This window comes from Thermobia domestica, chromosome 3 (assembly GCF_964235325.1).
Source record: "Thermobia domestica chromosome 3, izTheDome1.hap1.1, whole genome shotgun sequence".
In the NCBI taxonomy this organism is placed as follows: Eukaryota; Metazoa; Arthropoda; class Insecta; order Zygentoma; family Lepismatidae; genus Thermobia; species Thermobia domestica.
Window position 1 is genome coordinate 44,212,022 of NC_137456.1, and position 25,342 is coordinate 44,237,363.

Genomic DNA, 25,342 nt, shown 5'->3' on the forward strand with positions numbered 1-25,342 from the left:
ATTATTATTATTATTATTATTTAATTCAATACTATAAAGCAATACGTCTATGTAGTATTAAACCGGCGCTATTCTACATCCGAGAAGACGATAATAATATTTAAATGCTGCCATCTTACATTCAGAAAAAAAAAGTATATAACTACCGTTTTGTAAGTAAATAAAGAGTACTAAAAGTGAAAGGTCAACTCTTTATATTGCATCAAGTAAGGAAGAGGGAGGGCACATATGGATAATTTTCCGTTAATGATTTTCTTTAGTATTTAATCACGTCTTTCATACAAAGAGCTATTTATAGCAGGAATCATAAAAATGATGTTTCTTGTAACAAAAAAAAAAAAAAAAAAAAAATCGTGTTAGACAAATATTACCAGTAGTCTGGGCAGGGCCGTGCCGTGGAAAATCAGCGCCCGGGGCGAGAGTATACGACGGCGCCCCCATACATATATTCCAATTTTTCCTATCTTTTTCCTTTTTTCTCCCGAATTTTTCGCCCCCCTTACTTCGGCGCCTGGGGTCGTCGCCCCGCTCGCCCCCCCCCACGGCACGGCCCTGAGTCTGGGCATAAAAGACAAAAACAAAACATGTACGAGTTGTTCAAATCTGAACCGCTTGAAACAGTCATGGGACACATTTTAACAGATGTCTTTTGGACACAAAGACACTGGCGCAAATCCCGGGAGGATGGGGGGACATGTCTCCTCCAATCTTGGAACTGCGAGGACTGTCCCCCTCAATAATCCGATTTGAAATGTGTTTTTTGGGAAAAAAATGATGATTTGTGTCCGATTGCCACAAATTAAAATGAGATGAAATTGATGCTCCCCCCCATCCAGAATAAGCCTCAAATCTGCCCACCTCTCAATGTTGAAGACAACTCTGCTCCCTGATCCTCCACAGGGTTGTTTTTCAACTTCACAATTATTTCGAGCATCACTTAACAAAAAGAAAAAAAAACGATCTTACTTGACCCCCCAATGTTGAAGACAGATTTGCGCCGATGCACAAAGACATCAGACGGAAAGTTTGGCTCTCCATTATGTTTAATGTTTTGCATTTTACTTTCTCTTAAAGAGTTAAAGTAGGTTTACAGAGTGAGGCAAAAGTCCAACAGTACCGTTTTATTTTTGAAACGGCTTGAGGAAATATGACGAAACTTTGGATGTGGGTAATTGGGATGAAAGCGCACCAGATGGTGTCATTTGGCATCATGGTGGACATCTTGAAATTCACCATTATGAATTCAGGTCCAGTATTTCAAATGGAAAGGGGTATGCGCCACATGATTTTATGCTAGATTTTCACTTGAAATATGAATCTGAAGTTACTTTTAGCCACTCCTGTTCGGGCTGTTTCACCTGCAGTATTAAGTTCAATACATATAGGGCTATATATTGTTTGTATCATACTTGGAGAGAACGATCCATTGAAGGATCCATTGAACAGTTTGCCTAAAGGAAAGCTGGCACAAAAACAGGCTTATAAGTCTGCCGTGGTGCCATCTTATGCTAAAGCGTCCAAAACTTCAGCTGTTTACTCTACAATGTTGCAACAAACCAAACTTGTGCATCCTTTTAAATGTATGGGACGTGAGTGTAGCTTCACAACAAATATTCCAGCACGATTCGCAAAACACTATGAAAAGTATGCTGCTGCAGAATTTGGGACAGGGCCGAAACGAAAAGTACCTGCCAAGAAGTGGGATTGGCAACAGTGTGCTTATTGTTGTGCAATGTTAGGTACAGCAGAAGTACTGGCTCATATTCAAACTGAACATGGACATTGTTTATATCAGTGTGCGTACTGCTTCTACAGAGCTTACGTTCCATCCTACGTGGTATTGCATCAGAACACAAGTCATATTTCTCAGAGAGTCCAAGTATGATACAAACAATATATATAATTCTTTAAAGTCGATTATTTCTGGAAACATTATCTTCCACGTCCTGCACTCGACGCACACAATGATTGTCTATAGGCTAATTTAAGTACTTTTTTTTTTTTTTTTTGTCTATTTCTTTATAAAAGGCAGATTTAATCTTGAAACTAAATAACACGAAATCGTCGACTGCGGGCTCTGCATCATCGCTTGTCTTTGCCCAGTGTTGCATATAGCACGTTATTTTAGTCCCTCTTTTAGCAGAGAATATTGGCTACTCGTGAATAACGATCTTTGAGGAAACGCAGCTGTCGCAACCCCTGTATCATCAACACTGTAAATTCTATTAAGATAAACATTTCAAGATTAAAAGGCCTTATCATAACTTTCAAACATTTCTTGCACATCATCCCTGTTAAATGGGATAACTCTGGCCAGACTCAGGTTTTCGTAATGTGAAAGTTGCATATCGATTCAATAAGCCGTTTATCCAATCCTTCCATGCAAGTTTGTTTACATTCCATTCTTCTGGACACTTGTAGTTTGTTTTCTTTGCATGCGAATTTGCTTATGTATGCGAATTTATGTAATTGAACATATGTTAACTCATAATTCACATAGTTACGCTAACATTGACTCCTTTTCTTTTGTGTAAACACGTGTTGACTTGTGATTGTGAATCGTACTTACACGCTCTTTCTTCTTCCTTTTTAAGCTTTTGCACGTAGCACTACAAGCATGAACGAAGAAACGTAGAAATAGAAACAGTGCCACGGTGATCTTTCTCTCTCTCTCTCTCTCTCTCTCGCTATATATATATATATATATATATATATATATATATATATATATATATATATATATATATATATATATATATACCATGTTATAACATGGCGAACGCAAACCATTAAGATAAGTGGTATATATTTGACATTTATACCGAGTAACGAATAATATGTTATAGTTTCTGTAATCTTTCACCAAAAATCATACGTAATCAAATTCAGTTGAGTTTATTCATCTAGTCGCTGCGTTAACTTCAATTTTGGGGGGAAATGTTTTTCTGATAACACTGTAATTTCTATAGATGACAACATTGAAAATTCTTCAGGTTCATATTTCCTGTTGTAGAATAACATTATCTATGATTGTGGTAAGTTGCATATCATTATCTCCTTTCACTTATGAAAAACAAGGAAAATGGTAAATTTTGTATTATTTTTAGTATGTTAGGCTCTTAAGGTATTGCGCCGTAAAGTTTAATGAAGATTAGCAAAACTGTGCTACATTTTACGAGTACAATTTTATTTCGATATAGGAGGAAATGCTGGGCAAGCCCGTGAAGAAATTTATACTGTTTATAGGTAAGATACGTTATTAAAACGAACAATAAGATGGTTCAGCGGTTCTCGTTTTGGAAATTCAGATGTTCAAGATGTTCCTCGCAGTGGGCGACCAATCACAGAAAGAGAATGATATTCAGGCAAAAATCGAGCAATTCCAGAATGTAAGCAGTTATGACATCGCCAATGACCTAAAGATCTATCACTAGATAGTGTTAAACATTTGGAGAAAGCTGACTCGACAGTTCTGTCCCAAACGATCTGACTCAAAAAAAAAAAAAAAAATATATATACTCGATCGAAATTTTATCTCCAAATCTGTATTTAAATGTAAACTCAAGCCATTTCTGAACCGGGTGATCACTAGCGATGGAAAGTGGTTATCTTACGACAAGTATGTCCAAAAAAATATCATGGGCGAAGCGAGGAGAAACTGTATGGTGTGTATGGGTGGTAAACTCCACGCTGACGCCTAGGAAGGTTATGCTGTGTGTTTGGTGGAATTGGAAGGCCATCGTGCATTACAAACTACTCGGGCAGAACCATAAGCTCAGATCTGTACTGTAGGCAATTAGCGAGAGTACAAAAGAAACGGGCGGAACTGGTCAACAGAAACCACGCTGACAACGTCAGACTACTCACATCTTTAACGACCAGTCAGCAATTGAGAGAACATGGCTGGGAAGGTTTAATGCATCCATCGTATAGACCGTACATGACACCATTAGCCTGTCATTCATTTCGGTATTTTCAGAAGTCTTTGAATTGTTAGGTTGGTTTCAAAACAGACCAGTGAAAATTATGTGTTACAATTCTTTTTGACTAGAAACACAGAAGTTATCAGGGGCGGATCCTCGGAGCGATCGCCCCCTCCCCCCAGAATAGGATATTTTTTATTTTAAAAATGAAACTTATCCTAAGCATTTTCACCATTATATTATAAATGTAAAATAAACCTCCTCCCCCCCAAAAAAAAAAAAACATTTAGCCTGGATCTGCCCGTGGAAGTTCTATAGCGATAGTATTGTGATGCAGGAAAAATGACAGGTTATCGAACAAAATGGTGTGTGTATATATAGTTTTGTAATATTATTTTCAAATCACAATTAATGTATTACCAATTTTGAAATCCAAAGGCTCAATACATTTTAAACAACCTGATACGAGATTAATGATGTGTTGCTAAATTGCAATCGTTAAATGTTTTATCTTAATTTTTAATTTGTCTTCCCGCCCTCCATATCTACTTCTTACTTTGTTCTGCTATCATTGTATCACTAGGAATGCATTAATTGCAAATTTGGGGCGAAGCAATCAACTTATATATATATATATATATATATATATATATATATATATATATATATATATATATATATATATATATATATATATATATATATATATTATTGCATTAATTGTTGTCGTGAACGAACACAATATGTAAATACAGTAGGACGTCAAAAATCCGAACGCGTCCCTAGAATCTTTTTTTTTACATTTTGTCCTTAGCGCTAGCGATAAACAAACAATAGGATTGTTCGTCGGCGTTGTGTGAAGTCAGTGTTTTTACAAAAGCACATTCATATGTAATTGTTTGTCATACATATTTTTATTTTTATTTTACCTTAGGCCTATACAAGTTAAGTTTTAAGTGTGAGCTACAAGAACAGTGTAATTTAATGTATGAGCAGGTTCTTCAGAAACATTAAATGTAAGTAGTCTTACGTACGGTATTGTAATTACTGTATATACTGTATAAACACTGTATCGATACAAGAGCATACCGTACAGTATATTTAAGCCTAAATGACATTTTCTTGGTCATCTTCGAAAATCCGAACTATCTGTGGTCCCAATTAGTTCATATTTTCGACTTCCTACTGTAGTTGAATTTGGCGTATTAGCGAAAACTATAGTGGCTTTGAAAAATTGTGCTCGCAGAACAAAATGAAAACGGATTTGCGCTATTTCTAATCTGAAAATTCTATTTTGCATTGTTTAGAATGAAAATTCGCGCGCCAAATGCTTTTGTGCAAGGTTAAGTCTACGGCCATCCCGTTTTTCGGTGGTTATTCCTCAATAGTATGTCCAAGATACACTCATGTCCAAAATAATTGTCGCATATCTATCACTGTCTTCTTGTAAGAATAAAATTTGATAATGATTTTGCAGGGTACTTTTAATACTGATATCTACTATGTGTATAATCGGGAAATGTATATTTGTGGTAAATTTCATAGGAAAAGAATTATAAATACGAAAATTAGAATGAGTAAAACCAAATGTTGCTAAATGGACAAGAAAGTTTTATTTTCGTTTTATTGTTCTTGTTTACTGCTCTTTTGTCATGAAATTTGTCACATACATATCTTTGCCGGTTATACACATACTAACATTGTAAGAAATACCGGACAAATTCGTTATCAAATTATATTTTTACAACAATATATTTATAGACATGCGACAGTAATTTTGGACATGAGTGTACATGCGACCCGATACGACACTCAGCGTGCGCTCTCGAATTACCATGTCAAACTTAGTGAAGTACGGTTCAGGTAATGCTATCCTTAAGACCATAGATCCGAAGGCGCTGGGCCACCGTACTATTTAATACCGATTGGAAATTACTCTTCCACAGTTCTATTCATTCTTCCGGAACGGTTAACGTCTATTCTGTTTGCTTTTTTATTCAGTGCACTTGCCCTTAGGAGAAATTGTTAGTTTAGGACGAACGGTGCGTTTGTGTGTAATATTTACACCACTTGTGACTATCTTTCAAGAGTCCGGCGCACTGTTTCGCCCGATTACTGACCGACTTTTTTGCAGAGAATGGCTCTCTTCTATCAAAATAACCACTTGAATACGTGTTTCGACGCTTAGTTAACAATTTCTCTTCCGAATTTTATAGTATTTTCATGTTCTTCACACTATTTAACTGGTTCACGCGAATATAAACAGCAAGAGCTTTATGCAGAGTCATTTTGACGTATGATTAGCGTCATAGTAAAGTCCTGAATACTTCAGGAAACATATGTTAGTCAAACTCTTAAATATGCCACTAATCACGCGTTAGAACGATTCTGCATAAGGCTCTAAGATTAAGTGTCACAAATCTGGATCCAATTTTGCCGATATTACTATGACGAGATTGAATAATGCATACACAACTGTTCATTGAGGTAAAGAGATAACTACTGACAATGATTCATACAGGCACCACTAGGTGTCACTGAAACGATACATCATCGAACAAAGCGTGACGTCAGGTATATGTTCATTAGCTATCTATTTATTGCCAAGTAGTTTTCTTCAATGTTAACAAGACCACGAATTCTCATATCTTTATAGGGCAGCGTAGTTTATTTTCCAAAAACGAGTACAATAAACAAGGTTTTGTATGAATACAGTGACTTTTATTTGGAAAATTCCAAAAAAAAAAAAAAAAAGAATCAATATAAATTAAATTTTGATCGCTATCAGAAATGGCTTATTCAACTCTTGACTTTCAATAACAAAAAATATTACAATTGAGATTCCTTACCTGAAGGATACCTTCTGTCATCATCAGTAACAAGGTCAACGCCAGCAAATAAATTATTCATGAACTCTTCCATGTTGTCGCTCTCAGGGAAACGACCAGAGATGCCCGAGATGACAATGTCGTCTGTTGTGTACCATTCCGGTAACAAAAATTTATCCAGCCTCGAGTTTCTCTCAATAGGGGATGGAGGTGAAGGAGCATGCACCTCCATTTCGGTAAATGTTGCCGGCATTTCAATGCCGTAACTGAAAAGTAAGAAAATACATCATTAATTAAAATACGCAAATGTGTTATCATCAGCATTTTAACTATTAAAATTCTAGATAAAAGATAATCGATATATATAAAAGATAATCGAAATTTGGAACAAGAGCGCCCTAGACAATATCATTTTACATGAGATACCGTTCACGACTCACTTATCTGCTTTCGATTTCAAGCCATTTTGAAAACTGGGATTTAGTTTCGCGTTTCTAAACGGCTGAAAACAGAAAGCACTAGGTGACTTGTGATAACAGTACCTCACGCAAAATAATATTGTCTAGGGCGCTCTTGTTCCACATTTCAGTTACCTTTTATGTATTTGAAGATATCACATAATTACTGTAAAATTAGCTGTATTTTAATTTCGCCGGGATGAGGTCTCTTAAGGTGATGCCTAAGATATACTGTATCTACTTTCACATGGTTGTAGAAGTTTAACAAACTCCAAATCCCAACCTTGTTGGCTAATAACTCGGAAACCAAAGGTCTATTCTGAAAAGTAATTCGCATGATATTGAAGAAGTCAAGGCCCAACCTTGATGGCCAAGAACTCGGAAACCAAAGGTCTGCTTACCGGTTAGAAAATAATTTCACATGGCACTAAAGCAAATCAAGGCCTAATCTTGATGGCAAACAGCTCGGAAACCAAAGGTCTGCTCAACAAAGTATTTCGCATGGTACTAAAGTAAGTCAAGGCCCAATCTTGATATCCAACAGCTCGGACTCGGAAAAGAATTGTGCATGGTACTAAAGCAAGTCAAAGACGTCCTACATGCCAAGTTTGGTCAAGATTGCATGAGTTCTATATGCCTATGTAGCGTACGATATATTCTGTCCTTGTTATTGAGTCATTTTTAAGAAGTTTGTTTTACTAATCAAAACTCTTTTATATATTTACCCTGTCTGTCCGTCCGTCCGGAAGACAATAACTCTTAAGAAGTACTTGATGTATGTATAACCGTCAATTTTTACCAGAGTGTAAAGGGTCAAAAAATTATTAATTGATTTCGTTGATGGAGATGATTTATTCACTAAAAGTGGTAGAAACAAGAATTTCACGATAATGTAAAAGAGCAACCTTTTTGATTCCCAATAGGGATGCGCACGAGACGAGTCGAGACAGGATTTTCCTGACAAAATTCGAGTCGAGACACGGCTCTTCCAATAGTAAAATACATTTTACGAGTCGAGACATCACTTTTACAGCACATTTTCGAAACGAGACAGCCACAAATCTTGTCTCGTGCGCATCCCTAATTCCCAAGGAAATACATGTTTATCTAAGTCAATTTTGTGGGCTTTTGTATCCTTTACAAATTTTACTGTACGTTTTTTCACTGTTATTCCTAACTTCTCCAATTTAAATGTTAAATTCTTTATCTGCGAGTCATGAATTTTGGAAGATTTTTTTAAAAAAATACTTTACTCATTATGTTAATACGGGTAATGCAGTAAAAATTAAATTTGCAATGGTCACATTCACTCAGCTCCGTTCAGTTATTAGGCCTTGAGACAGCAACTTGGTTTTTTGTTTCTTTGTAGAAGCGTCACATAAGTGGCGCAAAAGAACGTTGCCACTGTCTTGAAAAAGACTTATCGGCAATTTACAAAGGTAATGAAACGTGTAAAATGTAATGATTTGATTAGTGGAAAAATGATAAAAAGTAATAAGATGAGTACAAAGGTATACGACATGTACAAAGTAATAAGTATGATAAAGTAAAAATTACGTGAAAAAAAGTAATGTCACAATCGGGAAAAAGTCAAATCAGGAGAGAAGTATGACACAATAGGGTAAAGGTCAAAATCGGGAGAGAAGTTCGAACAGTTAAAGAGGGCGGAAGGCCAAGATGGACAGGGCAAAAGGTAGAGAAAAGTGGAAGTGTAAAATGAATGGAAAAAAGTGTTGTAAAAAGAAGGGAAGGTATGAACGTGTAAATGGAAGAAAGAGTGTAAGTGTAATGTATATGTATAGAAAGGCCCACTCAACTCTCGTCCTCACAGAGCACACAAAACACGAGGCACTCGCCGTAACGGCCACTGACGAACCCAGCAACTTGGTCAGTGATGCTGCAACAGTGCAAACTTAACAAAAGTCAAGTGTTGTTAGATCTTAAGATTAAAAGGTACTAAAATAAGAATTCTTAATTTTAATAAAATTATCTTTCATTGCGAATAGACTATTCAACAAACAAAACATTTATTGAATTGTATAAAACTAATATCGTTTTGTGAGTTCATATATGAAAATTTTAAAAAGTAGCGCATTCTTAAGAGTTATAGGGCTATATGCAGAGTCGTTTTGACGTATGATTAGCGTCATACTAAATGCCTGACTACTGCAGGAAACATATGTTAGTCTAACTTTTTTAGTATGTCACTAATCAGGCAGCAGAACGACTCTGCATAAGGCCCACAGCCTTTAGATAATTAAAGTAGCCCAAAACGTAGCATGTTGCCCAATTTGAAATTTTGGTAGCGAGGACAGTGCCGTGCCGTGGAAAATCAGCGCTCGAGGCGAGAGTATATGACGGCGCCCCCATACATATATTTCAAGAAATTTTTCCTATCTTTTTTCCTTTTTTCTCCCGATTTTTTTCGCCCCACTTACTTCGGCGCCCGGGGCCGTCGCCCCGCACACCCCCACGGCACGACCCTGAGCGAGGGCACTTAAAAATTCGCCGAATCCATTACTTATAGCCCAATCTGGCAACACTGTCCTCTGGTCAATATGCAGCCGGCCTGACAGAGAGGTGAGTGGCCAGTTTTTCTTCTTCTTCTTCTTTCGAGACTGTATAAACAAAAGTAATTGCTTTGTGTCTATATCCGTTCAAGGTTGTATTTCTTGGAAAATAATAATTAAAAAAATCCGAATGTATGGTATAGTAATGACGTATTTCTTACACTGTAATTAGGATAGGTAAAGGTTGAACCAACATGTGATAATTTTAATTGAAAGTCTTAATTAGTATTTATGTTTAGAATCTAATTAACATTAAGCAAAAAACAGCGAAAGAGCAATCCAATTCTTTCAGTGACTCATGTTATTACCTAAGGTGTTGCCCTAATGATCCTTTCGAAAATAAAATAAAATAAAAGCAACTTTTTTTAATACTACACACACTCACACATGTCCATCGTTCTGTTGTGCACGTGTTGTGCATTCTATATTTCATGCGTGTTGCTCCTAGAAAGAAAGTTTCCAGTGTGTCAAGTTGATCTTTTTATTATTTTTATACCAATTTCCTCTTTCTGTTTGTTTGGCCACATTGCATAGCCTCAAGTCTAAATAACCTGCCACAAATCTGGTTATATGAGTTACGTAACCATAACCTTCGCTCTCGAAGAAGTGAAACTGCATGCTAACACTATGGAAGACGTGTTGTTGATGAATAAGTCATTATATGCTATGCAACCGGATCTTAAATTGAATATGGTCGTTATGAAATGCTTACATCCTACGATGCAAGTCTAGAGTTCATTAATATACAAAGTCTATTCAGTGGCGGATCTAGAAAATGAAAATTCGGGGCAGCTAGAACCCAGACTACGATATCATGAGTTTACTATAAAATTTCAAAAATTTATAAATTCAATTAATTTGACACTCAAAAAACTGGGGGCTAAGCACCCCGGCCCCAGGCTAGATTCGCCACTGGATCTGTTCAATATAAACAACTGAAAAATTTGTATTTAAAACATACAGAACTTCAAGCTTCTTTGTTATTTTTATTGGTGCCCTAGAACTATTATCAGATGGACCTGGCACGTCTGCCTCGCAAACGGGATCCTGGGAATTAGTGAAAAAAGATGATGGCACTCTTGCAGATTTGCACCAACGTGGACAACGGAGTGTCATTAAAATTTCTGTTAGCTGAAGCGGTGAAACCAATCGAAAGCAGTCCACCATGTTGTTTCATCTGATCCAACACTAATGTTCATCTTTGTTACAATATCACGTACCATAACACGTCTGTTTTCCCGTATTAACTCATAAACTCTCGCAACATTGTTCTCCGTGACTGCACAGACAGAGCGTCCTGGGTGCGGCGAATCTTCAACATTTGTTACACCCCGTTTGAACCTATCTGCCCACTTATATTGCACCGTATTGCACTGCCATTCGACGGGGAATTTCGATTGGTTTCAACCCTTCAGTTGACAGAAACCTAATGGCACTCCGATGCTCCACGCTGATGCAAATCTGCAAGGCTGCGGCCATCTTGTTTCACTAATTTCCCAGCATCTCGTTCACAAGGGAGGCGTGCCAGGTTCATCTGATAGTAGTTCTAAGACACCACCAAGAATAACAAAGAAGCACAAACTTTGTCGAAGTTTTGTATCTTTTATACAACTTTTTCAGTTATGTATTGAATGACCGTGTATCTATTTGATATCCCTAAATAGTGCTAGCCTTGGTTGGATAGTTCGGAGATTAATGTTCCGTTTCGGCACCGCCGAGGTTACCGTATTTTCGGTGTATAAGCGCACATTCAATTATACAGGGTGGCACATATGTCACGCATGGGTTTTAATGCCTAATTTTTTGTTTGGTAAGTTATTAATGGAAGTTTATCTTTTTCAGGATTGTAAAGGAATCCTGGGAGATTCATCATGGAGAGATTGAGTCCTGAACAACGCACGAAACTGATTGAACTGTATTTTGAAAATCAAAGATCACTCATACTCACCCAGAGAGCATACCGTCGGCACTTCAATGTGCGCCTGACTTAACTGCTCCAGATTTTTTCCTTTGGGGCTATCTCAAAGAACGTGTATATGTCAACAAACCAACAACCATCGAGCAACTCAAAAACAACATAAGGGCAGAGATGCCTGTGTTACATCCAGCAACTCTTCGTAAAGTTATGGACAATGTACTGAAAAAAGCCAACCTTTGTGAGGCTGCAAATGGTGGACATTTGAAGGACATAATTTTTCACACATAGTGTTTTCAAATCTCCCAAACATGTACTTCTTTCCTGTGACAAGAATAATTACTTGCATTTACAAACACAAACGTTATACACTGATTCAACCCATGCGTGACATATGCGCCACCCTGTACTATTTGCCTACAACTTCAGAAAAAGAATAATCTCGCGTATAAGATGCACATTTAATTTTCTGCTAAAATTTCATAAAATGATCTCGTGTAAGAAAAGTATGTTTTAATTTTCATTTATAATTTAAGAGGAAATTTTCGTGTAAAGTCGAAAATTTAATTTTCAACTACTATTTCAGGAAAAATCTCGTGTACGAGCCGCACATTTTATTTTCGGCTAGACTTTCAGAAAAATGTTCTACTGTATGAACAACATGTTTAATTGTCGTCTAAAATTTTGGAAATAATGATTTTGTGTATACGCCGTATGCACTACAGTTTCAGACAAATATTTTCGTGTATAAGCCACAACAAACCGAGAGGTATTGCTAATTCTTGGTTGCATGATAACAGCTAAAAATAAAAACACTACTTCTATTTTTGCCTATTTTTAAGACAGTACCCATTTGCACAGTATCTATTTTTTTTTAACACAATCACATTTTTAAAAGGACCAACAATCGTGTTTTTGGCCTACAAGGTACAGAACTAGCACGATGCGCGAGCGTCGATCAAAGAGAATTGCTCCTTCCAATATATTTTTTCATCAACTACCATGTGAGCCAGCAGAGTGACCATCCAAATTTTGATTTTGTTAACGCGTTTAATTGATCTTATTGACAAAAATTTATTGTGTTTGCACCCCGATTTCTTAGCTGGGATAGCACTTAAATGTTTGATTCTTCAGTAAGTTGCCACATACGCCCGTGTAATGTCCTGTCCTCAATTTTTTCGAAAAGTACAGAAGGAAAAATATTGACCACATTTTAGATTCTTAAAAAAAAAAAAAAAAAAGAAAAGAAAAAGAAATTCTACCAATTTTGAAATATGGAAATTCTACCATTTGTGAAATATGGAAATAGTAGTACTTCCTAAAAATTACATACCGTACTATAGAGCAATATTAAATTTACTGTATTTTCGTCCTCTTTCTAAACACTTTTCATTTGTTTCAGACACCGGGCAAGTACCAGTAATCAAACTTACGAACAGACTCATGTAATGTCCATATCCTGCAACTTTAGTTGAAAATTTGGGTAATAATACGCGGACATTACACGGGCGTGTACGGTATGCGTCAACATATCTTAAAGATTTCAGCAATCTATAAATATACCACATTGACTTGATCCCTAGTCTTCCGTTGCAAGCGCTGCTATCGGCTGAAGGAATTCCACTCGCTTTCTCCCGCTTAGCAACAGCTGAACCCTTATTGGCTCAACACGTGGGTGTATGAGGGTGTGAGCTTTAGTTCGCATTTTTGCCACGGCTCAAGACATTTTGGCAGCATAATAATTATTGAAATGAAAGTAACTGTTTAGTCCCAGCTTATTTAAATTGTTTAGTTTGTTTGTTAAAAAATGGCAGTTCAATGTAGCTTATCAACTGTAAAAGAAGATGCAGTCGAGTAGATACTTAAAAACAATGGTGCCAACTCTTGGGATCTTTTGACATTAATTTTTCTGAAAGAGATAAAGGGAATTTTCGGCGAAATTGGCAACGTATATGGGATGTTTCATATATATAAAATCGACGCTAATAAAGTTTTATAGCGGCGAAAATAAGATATAATGAATGATCAAGGAACGTAAAAGTAGTGTTAATTCTCACATTTTAACCAGATTTTTTTTAAAATCGAAAGTTCATGCTACTGAAGAAGTGGTATTCCACCGAGAACACCGGAAATGTGCCACCCCAAAATTTGTTAAACAATTTTCGTTTCTCCCAGCATTTCAAGTATCTTAGGTTAACTATAGTATGACCTAAAGAGAGGCTCCACCATGTAGAGTTTGCTACGGTCACAAAACAATGTTAAACAAAGTGTTGTTCCAATTGTAAAAAAGTACTCCATCTCCACAAGTTTGTTTCCAATTGTAAAAAGAAAAGAAGAAAGAAAAAAAGAAAAGAAAAGAAAAAACTGTCAGTTTTTGGCCCTTTGGAAGTGGAGATGGAGTAAACTGCAAAGTAACAAATTGTTTTTGTTTAGATAGCGAGCAGCAAAGCGACTTTAGTTTAACTTAGAAATAAATAAATAATTAAATTTCAACTATTTTTACTCTATAATTTGTTGAATCTCATTTACATTGGGTGTAGGCTTCTAGGCCTAAAAGCGGCCTTCAAGACTTTATTGTTTCTGAGTATTCACTTCACTCTACCTTTTATCATTATTTTGTTTTTCACATACACTTGGTATCATTTAAGTTTAATTAAAATTGTAAAACAAGGTTGAATTTTACTGTTTGAATGAAGGAACAAAAACTGTAAAGTGTGAGTATGTTTTACTACCACATTTTCCAGAAAACTAAACTATCAAAGGTAAAAATAAATAAAACAAAATTTTTATCTAAAAGTATTTGTTAGCTTCCCAAGTCAAAAATGCTTTAAAATGAAATGTAAGGAAAAAAAAAAAAAAAAAAACAAGAAATGTCCATATGCGTGCTTTGTCCTATCTGTTGGTGACTCTTGGTACTATTTGACTGTATATGCGATGCATGCGTAGATGTAAAAATATCCATGTAAAAAGGGGCAAAATTTGACTAACCCTATCCTTTTTACGCTGTTTTCAATATTAAAACGCCGTTTTCTCGAAAACGCAATTTTGTGATATTCCTTCTTTTTTCCCCTTACCCTTCAAATGCAATGTACGAAGACAGTTTTTTTTTTTTTTTTTTTTAATTTTCTGGGGCAGAACCCCTGCACCTCCGGTTTTCCTAAGGGTATTTCATACGCTTGTTCCTCCCAAAGTTTATGCGCTGCTGATGCCAGTGGTTCGTGTAAAGAACCGCCAAGGAACTAACTAAAATTGTCCTTTGATAAAATAATGAACAAACGAACGAATGAAAGAAAGAAAAAAATATATAAAACAAGAAACAAATGAAAAAAAAACAAAGCAAAATATCAAACGAGAAACTATCAACTTCCAAACTTTCCAAACAACATGTGTGAAAAACAAAGTTTTTCTCGTATCATTAGGCTCAGCATGAGATGAATGCACACAAAGGTGTGATGTGCATAGTGCATTTCTGATAACAAACAATGCTTTTTTTTTCGATTAAGGAATACTTACTCACAAGCTATTTTATGTTCGTAGAAAATTGAATAGTTTCACTTTATATTATTGTTATTATTATTATTATTATTATTATTATTATTATTATTATTATTATTATTATTATTATTATTATTATTATCTTGTAATTAGTATAAGGTGGGAAATTGAAAAGCAGATTGGGACTTTTTGACTCTAGAGATGGGATTTGATAATTTTCCAGGTTGGCGTCACTGCCTGAAACTATGAATAGCCTTAAAGCTACAAGACCGTAGTGTTGTTCAGTGTAGCCAATTTGGGGAAAAGTCGCTAAATCTAGGGGCTTCACCTTCGAAGATAGCCACAAAAAGATAATTTTTCGGATTGGCGATATTTTGGGGGATTTTTAAATGATTTAGCGACTTACTTTCCAATCTTGCAATTTTTTATTGCGAACAATTTGTCCCTCTTTAATGGGCATTGTTACATTGAAGTAGTTTTGATATATATATATATATATATATATATATATATATATATATATATATATATATATATATATATATATATTTGTTTTGTTTTAATCAGCGCAAGTGACAACGTATTTTTAAACTATACCCGACCTCACAATCCAACTTTGTTCTCTGCTACCTTTTGCCTTTTAACGAAGAACAAATTAGGCGTTCTGGTTAGTAAAGATGAACTCAACACCAGGTCCTTTTTCATTATAAATAATAGCAATTTTAATAACAACGACAGTAATAATAACTAATTGATAGAGGGAAGTTTTGTTCATTTTGCCCTAATGAATGAAATTCAAAACTAATTTTTCTTAGAACAAACCTTTGTTGAGTATGCCCTATCTATTCAAAACGTCTCAATTCCAACCTTTAATCTCTAGTTCGCAAAGCTTCTGTTAAAAGGCACAAGTAAAATAGCATTACAGATAGTAAGGAGTAGTTTTAGAATCATGAGTTAAAGTAAAATGAGTGTTAGGTTCTTCTTAATATTTGTGGACCTAATTCTATGCATTAAAAAAAAATCGTATAATCGTAGAAGTGATCTACTTTATTGTGTTAATTGTTGAGTTGAGTTGATTTTGAGTTTTACGTCCCTTTCAGCAGCGAGGCTATATGAGACGTGGACCTACTGATTAACGTGGAATCCGAACCACATGAGCTCCCGCCGGGAATGTGTTAATTGTGTCTAAACATGAAGTGATTCCATCTTTCATTTAGCTAATTTATGTGTTGACATTTTGGCAACAGTGTTGTTGTTCATGTGCATTTTCCTTTAATTGTGGAATAGTAAGAAACATTCATAGTATTATTAAACCGAACTATTATAGAACGAACCAGTGTTTCTGTTATAAAGTCCGTTAGTAACATTGTAAGACAGACACATGATTTGCAATAAATTTTGGCAACATTGAAATTAAAGTATGTTTGAAGTTTGGTCTATTAAAGATACACACATAGAAATACTGAGTATAAAATATGAAGAAAGGTCTAACAATGCAAATGGTTCACTGGAACCCATTATAGTCACGCGTTCAATCCTTTTATGGTCTTATTCCCAGTTCTTAATTTTACTCGATGAAAAAAATATTTTCTCCTTTTTTGTGTATTTCATAAAAACCGTTTTAAAAGTTTTTTTTATAATACTATTTGTTCAACCTTCTGTTTATAAGATGTGTTCACATTCAATTAGTTATCTCTCTATATAAAAAGGTGCTTATGTAGTTTTGGCGCACCATATTTTGGGAGATTTAGAGGTAAAATTCACTACCTTGCATCAGAGCCGTATCCACGGGGGGCTAGGGGCGGGTACTCCTAAATTTTTACTAACTCCCTAAAATTTTTACGGTAAGCTTGCAAATGAACTATAATATGCTTGGATCGGCCCCCCTAACTTCTATCCCCCCCTACATTTTTTGGCTGGCTATCGGCCTGCTTTGCATGGAAAGACATGTTTACAAGGAACAAATTCCTGCTGGTGACAAAGAAATACAACTGTATTTTAGGTTTACAGGTGTAGGACTACTAGTGTAAAATAATTGAAAATGCTGTAGGACGGATAAAATACGTGACTACATATGAAAGATGACTGTTAGATGCTATTTACCACCAAGCGGTATTTTTCTGCACAGTGCACAGAACCTGATTTTTATGTCTACAAGTGGAGCGTTACTAGTAAGAAACCATGATAAGTGCTCGCATCATTGCCAAAATCCATTTCATTTTACTACCCGCGCTTACGCGCATATCACCATCGCTCCCGCACGTATTCCCTTTGACTCACCCCGCGCTACCCGCGGATCACCTGCTTCGCCCTGTGCTGACTCGGTTATGTAGCATTCGTACTTTTAGTAGCCACCTAGCACAAGTTGGTGTGTGTTTTTCCAGTAGTTTTTATGCCACATATCCAGAAGTCGTATTTATACGCAGATCGCAAATGAATTGTAAATTTTTAACAATTACTTCTGGTGGCCCCTTGAATTTTACACTTTCTTCATTCCACCATTTCATGCATTACTCATCATCACCGTCTCCTTTAGTCTAACCGGCATAAGCGTGGGACGTAAAGTTTAAAGATTCCATTTTTTCTATATCAAATGAGAAATTTTCATGCCGCCCAGTGGAAATCTTTTAGGGGACAATAAGAAGGAAATTATTGAAAGAATTATAATATTTCAACAATTCTTTCTTGTGGTGCGGCAGTACGTATGAAAGAAGGAGTCTTGGCTCTCATAGATATCTTAGGGATATGAGAAGTATAGGATTTGTGACATAAGGTATCACTAAGAAAGGATTTTTCCAATTTTTTTTTTCAAAAATGTCCATATCTCCGAATATCTAAAGGATAGAGACATGAAATTTCGTATTTGGACTTCCCGTTCAACCCTCTAGAGATAGTCATAGGCATATACGCATACAGCCGATTGTTCCGTTGATGACGGGTATGGAATATAATCACAGCATCTGGACGGAGAGAACAAGTGTAGTTTCTAAGTCTCAGTTGCATCTAGTTCGTGAAATAAATCTACCCAATCATAAGCTTGGATGAGTTTTAAGGAGTCTATTTGTTTGCGTATCCAAAGGGGTTAAAATATTTAGACATGTGTGGCATCATTCTTTGACATTTCCCTTAGAAGGGAAGCAAAAAAAGAAAAAGAAAGAAATGAAAGAAGAAGAAAGGTTATGGTTATTACAGTTGTTATAACAGGATGAACATATCTGGAAATCCTTTAGGTTAAAAGACATGAATTTTGATATTTAAAATTTTCATTTGAAATCATTAAAGACATGTTTCAGCATTTCTTGAAATTTCCCCAATAAGGGGGGAAAATGGCGGGAAGAAAAAATGATGTTATTTGCAATTGTTAAAACAAGATGGCAAATATTCTCGAAGTCCCTTAAGGTTGGAGACACAGTATTTGGTACTTAGACTTTTCATTTAAAATAATTGGGAAATGTGTTTCAGCGTTTTCTGATATTTCCCTATTCCCCTACAAGGGAAGGAAAAAGGTGAGAATTATAATAATTCTTGTAATAAAATTACCATATCTAAATCTTTTAACACTAGAGATATGTTAGGGGAATGAGAAATGCGAAGTCGTAGGCCGAGCAAATACGGGGGTCTAGGGCGAAATCTCCAGCTAGTCGAAAACTAATTTAAGTACTGTATATTGATTCACAATCTGAAATGTTAGTTTATGATCTCCTGTATGTTATACTGTGCATGCCAACTCCAAAGCATTTTGGTTGCATAACAGGACAGGATATATCGTTAACATTAATAACTTTCTTAATAGCTTGCTTACTTACTAACCACAAGCTATGTGATAATAGGGTCATTCCATGTCAAATCACCTAATTTTAAAACATGACCGTGTTTCAATGTCTCAGATTCTCTTCAATTTTTTTCATACATTAATATCAATGAAATTATGCTAAATTATTTTTTTTTCGATTTTTTGGCTGAGAAATGAGCCGGGGAGAAATTTTTGAAAAATGTGAATTTTGCTTCAATTTCACTTTCCGGCACTCAACATCATAGAACTAAAATTATCATAACTTCCTTATTTTTAAAGTTATTGTACTAATCGAGGTGCCAAATGAAAGCTTAATTTTTCCTCTTTCAGTAGATATTAAGTAACCTTTCAAAAAGTTACACTGTCAAACATTAATGGGCATACAAAGTTTTTTTTGTTTTTTTAACAAATTGTGCCATTGCTCAAAAGTTACAACTATGAAACTTTTGAAACTTTTTTATACATTCATCTTAATATGCACGTGCTATGGTTAAAAAATAAAGAGGGTGTATTTTTGTATTTTTGTAATTATTATTTTTTATGTACGGAAATAAACAGTTTTAAGTTTTGTTACAAATTGTGTCATTGCTCGTAAGTTACAACTGTGAAACTTTTGAAACTTTTTAATATAATTATCTTAGCACATACATGATATGGTTAAAAAATAAAAAAGTGTGCTTTTGGTATTTTTGCATTTTTTTATTTTACATGTACGGAAATATACAGTTTTAAGTTTTATTATAAGTTGTGTTATCGCTCATAAGTTACAACTATGACACTCTTGAAGCTTCTTTTTATAGAATCATTTTATCACTTACATGATATGGTTAAAAAATAAAAAGTGTGCTTTTGGTATTTTTGCTATTATTATTATTATTATTATTATTATTATTATTATTATTATTATTATTAATTATCAATTATTAATTATTATTATTATTATTTGTGTTTTAAATGTACAGAAATATACAGATTTACTGTTGTTAACAGATTATGCCTTTCCTCCGAAGTATTGATGGTCAATTCCGGAATCTTTACTTTCCGGATTCCGGAAAGTAAACTCGAAAGAATTTCGGAATTCGGAAAAATTGGAATTCGGAAAAAAATCCGGAAAGTGAAATTTCCGATTTCGGAAAATTTTGACCATCCCTACTCTGAAGTGACAACTGTCACACTTTAAAATTTTTCAAATAATCATCTTAGTGAATATTAGGTATGCTTAAAAATAGAACTGGTGTAATGTGTAGTTTTGGTATTACCATGATATTATGTTTTTGTACTTTAACTATGACTTTCGACTTTTTTCCCAATTGTATCATCGCTTACAACTATCAAATTTCTGTAACTTTTTACAGGATTAGTTTGCATTTACTAGGTATGGTTAAATAACAAAAAGGAATATCTTTTTGTAATAATCTTGCGGTTTTGTGAATGGAAAGTATAGGCCTAGCAATGTAAGGGATTGAGTGATTTTTACAAATCCTATGAACAGAAATATGATATAATAGACTAATGAACATAGATGAAAACAATAAACACACATATCTATACCAGTAATACTTCTCAGAATTACATAGGTTTACATACAAAATGTTGTGTCCTATATTTCACAGCCCATTCTTTTCCTGGATGATATCATGTCTTCTTTTAATTTTCCTGTCAGTTGCGTAAGTCTGATTCGCTTGTAAGAGGGAACAGGAACTTCCCAGATGATATTTTTAAAAGATATCCAACAAAAGTCTTCATTTTCTGGCCAATAGAATATAGAAGTCCCAGAGCGATTCATGAATTGCAGTTTGATGTACAAATATAATAATAATAAAAATACCAAAAGCACACTTTTTATTTTTTAACCATATCATGTATGTGCTAAGATACTCTATTAAAAAAGTTTCAAAAGTTCCATAGTTGTAACTTACGAGCAATGACACAATTTATAACAAAACTTAAAACTGTATATTTCCGTATATGTAAAATACCAAAAAATAATAATTACAAAAATACCAAAAGCACCCGTTTTATTTTTTTAACCATATCATGTATGTGCTAAGATAATCTATTTAAAAAGTTTCAAAAGTTCCATAGTTGTGACTTACGAGCAATGACACTATTTATAACAAAACTTAAAACTGTATATTTCCGTACATAAAAAATAATAATTACAAAAATACAAAAAAACACCCTCTTTATTTTTTTAACCATACCATGTACATATTAAGATAAATGTACAAAAAAAGTTTCAAAAGTTTCATAGTTGTAACTTTTGAGCAATGGCACAATTTGTAAAAACCCAAAAATTTGCTTTGTGTGGCCATTAATGTTTGACGGTGTAACCTTAAGATCTACTGAAAGAGCAAAAAATAAGCTTTCATTTGACACCTGGATGAGCCCAATAACTTTAAAAATAAGGAAGTTAAAGTAAATTAATTCTATGAGTGCCAAAAGGTGAAATTGAAGCAAAATTCACATTTTTCAAAAATTTCTGCCCGGTCCATTTCGCATCCAAAAAATCGAAAAAAAAATAATTTAGCATAATTTAATTGGTATTTATGTATGAAATTTTTTTTGAAGAGAATCTGATATTGAAGCATGGTGTTCTAGGTGATTTGACATGGAATGACCCAATATGGTATTGGCATTAGGTGTACGTATCTGTACAAAATTTCAGAGCTTTATGGTGACCGCAGCGATTCGTGAAGCCTGGGCTCCACACAAATCATTGAACTGTTTTGCATCACGTGTAATACATCGGAAGAATTCGGTTAGATTCGTGGAGCTGCCTTCAGAACGCACACTAGAGAAAACATCAAATAGCAGAACTGCACCAACAATGTTGCCAAATTTGAAAGATATGATGAGCTAGCAACAAAAAATACGCTTAAAGAACTAAAACACGAACGAAAGCAAGTATTTGAATTAATAACAACAGCAAAAGTATGACAGAACTACTACAACAAAAAATATCAAAACCAAAGTTAGTGAGAATCTGGCAACACTGCACAGTCAGGAGATATTCCCTGTTTAGCGCGAACGACAAGCTTGGCAAAATTTCATGAATGGGAGTTGACGACCTGAACACACTCTTCGTGCTCTATTGAGTGGTGAAATCGGTAGATCTAGGTCAAGTTTCAAGACTCTTTCCAATATATGTATATAAGGAAAAGTCAAGAATGTGATCTAGAATAACAGACATATATTTGACCTCTGTTCTGAAAATTGTTAGTACGAGAAACATGTTTTCTAACATCTAAACGCTGATTGCAGGAAAAAGATGCCAGGTGTTGGGAAAGAAATAATAAATATCGGTCTACCTGTATTACCTGTGATTACCTCCTTTCATTCCTTGTAGTGTTGGGGCCGCGGTGGCTCAGTGGTAGAGCGTTCACCTCTTGTGCTTCGATCCCATCCCCCTCCAAGTGAACTTTGTGGTGGACAAACACCATGTGCGTGGGTTTTCTCGGGGTTCTCCAGTTTCCTCCCACTTTCTTCATTCCACCATTTTCATTCATTTCTCATAATCACCGTCTCCTTTAGCCTAACCGGCATAACCGTGAGACGTAAAACTCAAAAATTTCATTTCATTCCATTTTTTCCTTCTAGTTTTTAGAAGCACTACAATATTAGGTTTGATTTTATGTATTTTTAAAAATATTTAATTACGTATGACTTTCTTCTTGTGGTCCGCATCAATGTACACTGATGGCTATTTGGCGCACTTGAGATACTGGATTTGATATACCTACTCTAATTAGTTGTAAATGCTTGAAATTAAAGTTACAAGATTATGATCTAACAAAAAAAAAAAGTAAGCCAGTTGTAATACTGTAAAAAGAGGAAAAAAAGAGACTGGTTTAATAGGTATATTCCTTTTAGAATAATTACCTTATTAGGGATTGATAAAAAAAAAAGTATGTTATAAAAACGAAGGGGAAGAAATGATAAAATTACATTGCTGTACAGTGGGTTCCTACCAGCATGTCGCAAAAAAGATCATGGAGTATTCAATAATTAAAAATAAATTTTGAGAACAGATTAAAACTTATAGCAGTCAACGTCTCCAGAAACAAGAACAGTTCTCAACAGTACATAGAAGTCCACTCTATTGAAACTTAAGAGAGTTTGGTTATTATAATTTACATTATTATTATTATTATTATTATTATTATTATTATTATTATTATTATTATTATTATTATTATTATTATTATTATTATTATTATTATTATTATTAAAAATCAACGTGTGTTCTCATAGGGCGTTCAGGAAATTCTATCGTTACTCAAAAACGCTGGGAACCACTATTGTATTGATTAATTGTTGCTCAAAACGAAGGGGTCATATTTTTTGAAGCTTGTAAATTTGCAATAAGCGACTTGCCACGATAAAAAAAAAAAAAAAACTTTTATGATGATGGGATATACGTCAAGGAACATTGTAAGGATACTGTCTTCAGCAGTGGCGTCTCTTGAGGGGAGTCACATTGGTAATAAAATAAATTTCTTACCGCTTGAAACTAAAAGGGAGTTGCCACGTTAGAACAACTTGTAGCTGTCATTAAAAAAAAAATCTTGAAACCCTACCATATTTCACCTTGTACACATAGTCTTGAAAGGGTCATAAAACATTTTTCCATCTTGCAAGGAGTTGAAAAGTGTGCAAGTTTCTGATACGTCTTGCTTGCTACCTGCTATCGCCCTTCCGCTGACATAAAGGAAAAACCAGTTTCGCCGCTTCAGAAACAACGGATTCTTTTGGATAAGGAGGGGGAGTGCGCCAAAATACACGTTTTTAATGAAGAGGTTCACTGTTTGTCCACTAAGAGTGCAGTGCTGCATAGGTGGAAATAACTTTCTTTCTTTCAAGAAGTTGTAATATGTACACGAGTAAATAGAAAGATGGAGTTGCAAGTTTTTTTTTTTTTTTTTTTTTTGACAGCTACAAGATTCATTTAACGTGGCCATGTGCCCTAAGAGAAGAAAGCTTACCTAGTTTGCTACTTCTTGGGATTAGGGATTAGGAACTAGATTTCTGGGCTTTCGGCATTAATAATTATGTTAGACTATCACATATGAGGGAAGACGTCTCTCCACAATCACACTATCCGAGGAAAGGGAAAGAAGAGAGGATTGGGGAAAGAAGGAAGCGGCATGGGACCTGTATGTTAGGCACCATGCCAGTATTTGTCTGGTGTGAATAAGGAAAATATCACTCAAACAGCTTTTACACCTTTTTCGACCGAGTGGTCTCTCAGGAATCGAATACAATCGAATCAGGAATCGAACCCGGGACCGCTCTGATCAAAGACAAGAGTGTTAGCGACTTGCTACCTCTTGTATTCAAGAATGAGAATTACACAACACAAGTTACCATTACTTGGTGTGAAGTGATACGTGTGACTTGTGTGTGTGTGTGTATGAAGTGAAAGTAAAGTTTATTTTTTTTACTAATGTGACTTCCCTCGAGAGACGCCACTGCTCGCTCTCGCTCTCTCTCTCTCTCTCTCTCTCTCTCTCTCTCTATATATATATATATATATATATATATATATATATATATATATATATATATATATATATATATATATATATATATTAGAAAAATTGAAGCCGGACTGGTGATAGGACTGTTGTCAAAAGACGGGACATTACAGGATTTTATAGCAGGGCGAACAAGAGATGGTTTCTGAAGTTTCTTACCATGTGGGGGCAAAATGCAGCCCCTACTTTGATGCTAGTGTTATCAATCACGGTCACTGCGTCTTATAACCAGTAATTAAATTGCCATTATAGATGCAACGAAAAAAAAAAAGTCTTGACACGTGAGTTATAGCAACGACGCTACGAGCTATCAGAGACCTTCTCTTGTTTTCTCCTCTATAGTTACGTGAACTTGGTCCCCCGACTTGGAGCACAAACAATGGAATTAATGTGGTTGATTAGTGCATCGTTTGTGCACGAAACCTTATCGTTTATGCCAGTGGCGGCGATTGGACATTAAAAGTGGGGGGGGGAAACATGATCTGAATATTTGTATATCAACCGTAGATTCCCTGGTTGTGTAACTAACAGGATATTATCATTTTAGGTTAAAATACTGTATATCGTATTGCATATTTTATAAGTAAATTGACAAGAGGAACACAAGTAGTTACTAGCGCTTTGTATTCTTAAACAACGAAGATGTAAGAAGAGATTTGATTCCTTACTCATGAGCATCTTAAAACTATTTGGGAAATTGTGTGATTAGATTATATACTAACAAATTTGCAAAACAAATAAATAGAAAAGATAATATTAATCATACTAATGATAATGAGGTTTGTTTTGCAATGGTTATATTGAAACTGGGGATTAATAAACA

At 34.9% G+C, this 25,342-nt stretch overlaps 1 protein-coding gene across 2 annotated transcripts in view; it reads right to left on the reverse strand.

Moving 5' to 3' along the window:
- The window catches only part of LOC145680337 (fatty acid synthase-like), a 248,780-nt gene that overhangs the window by 146,099 nt on the left and 77,339 nt on the right, over positions 1 to 25,342 (reverse strand). For both annotated transcript variants that reach the window (XM_081750725.1, XM_081750724.1), the window contains exon 2: positions 6,773 to 7,017. In XM_081750725.1, coding sequence (XP_081606851.1) covers positions 6,773 to 7,004 — 232 coding nt within the window. In that variant the 5' untranslated portion in view covers positions 7,005 to 7,017. The remainder of the gene's footprint in view (positions 1 to 6,772; positions 7,018 to 25,342) is intronic.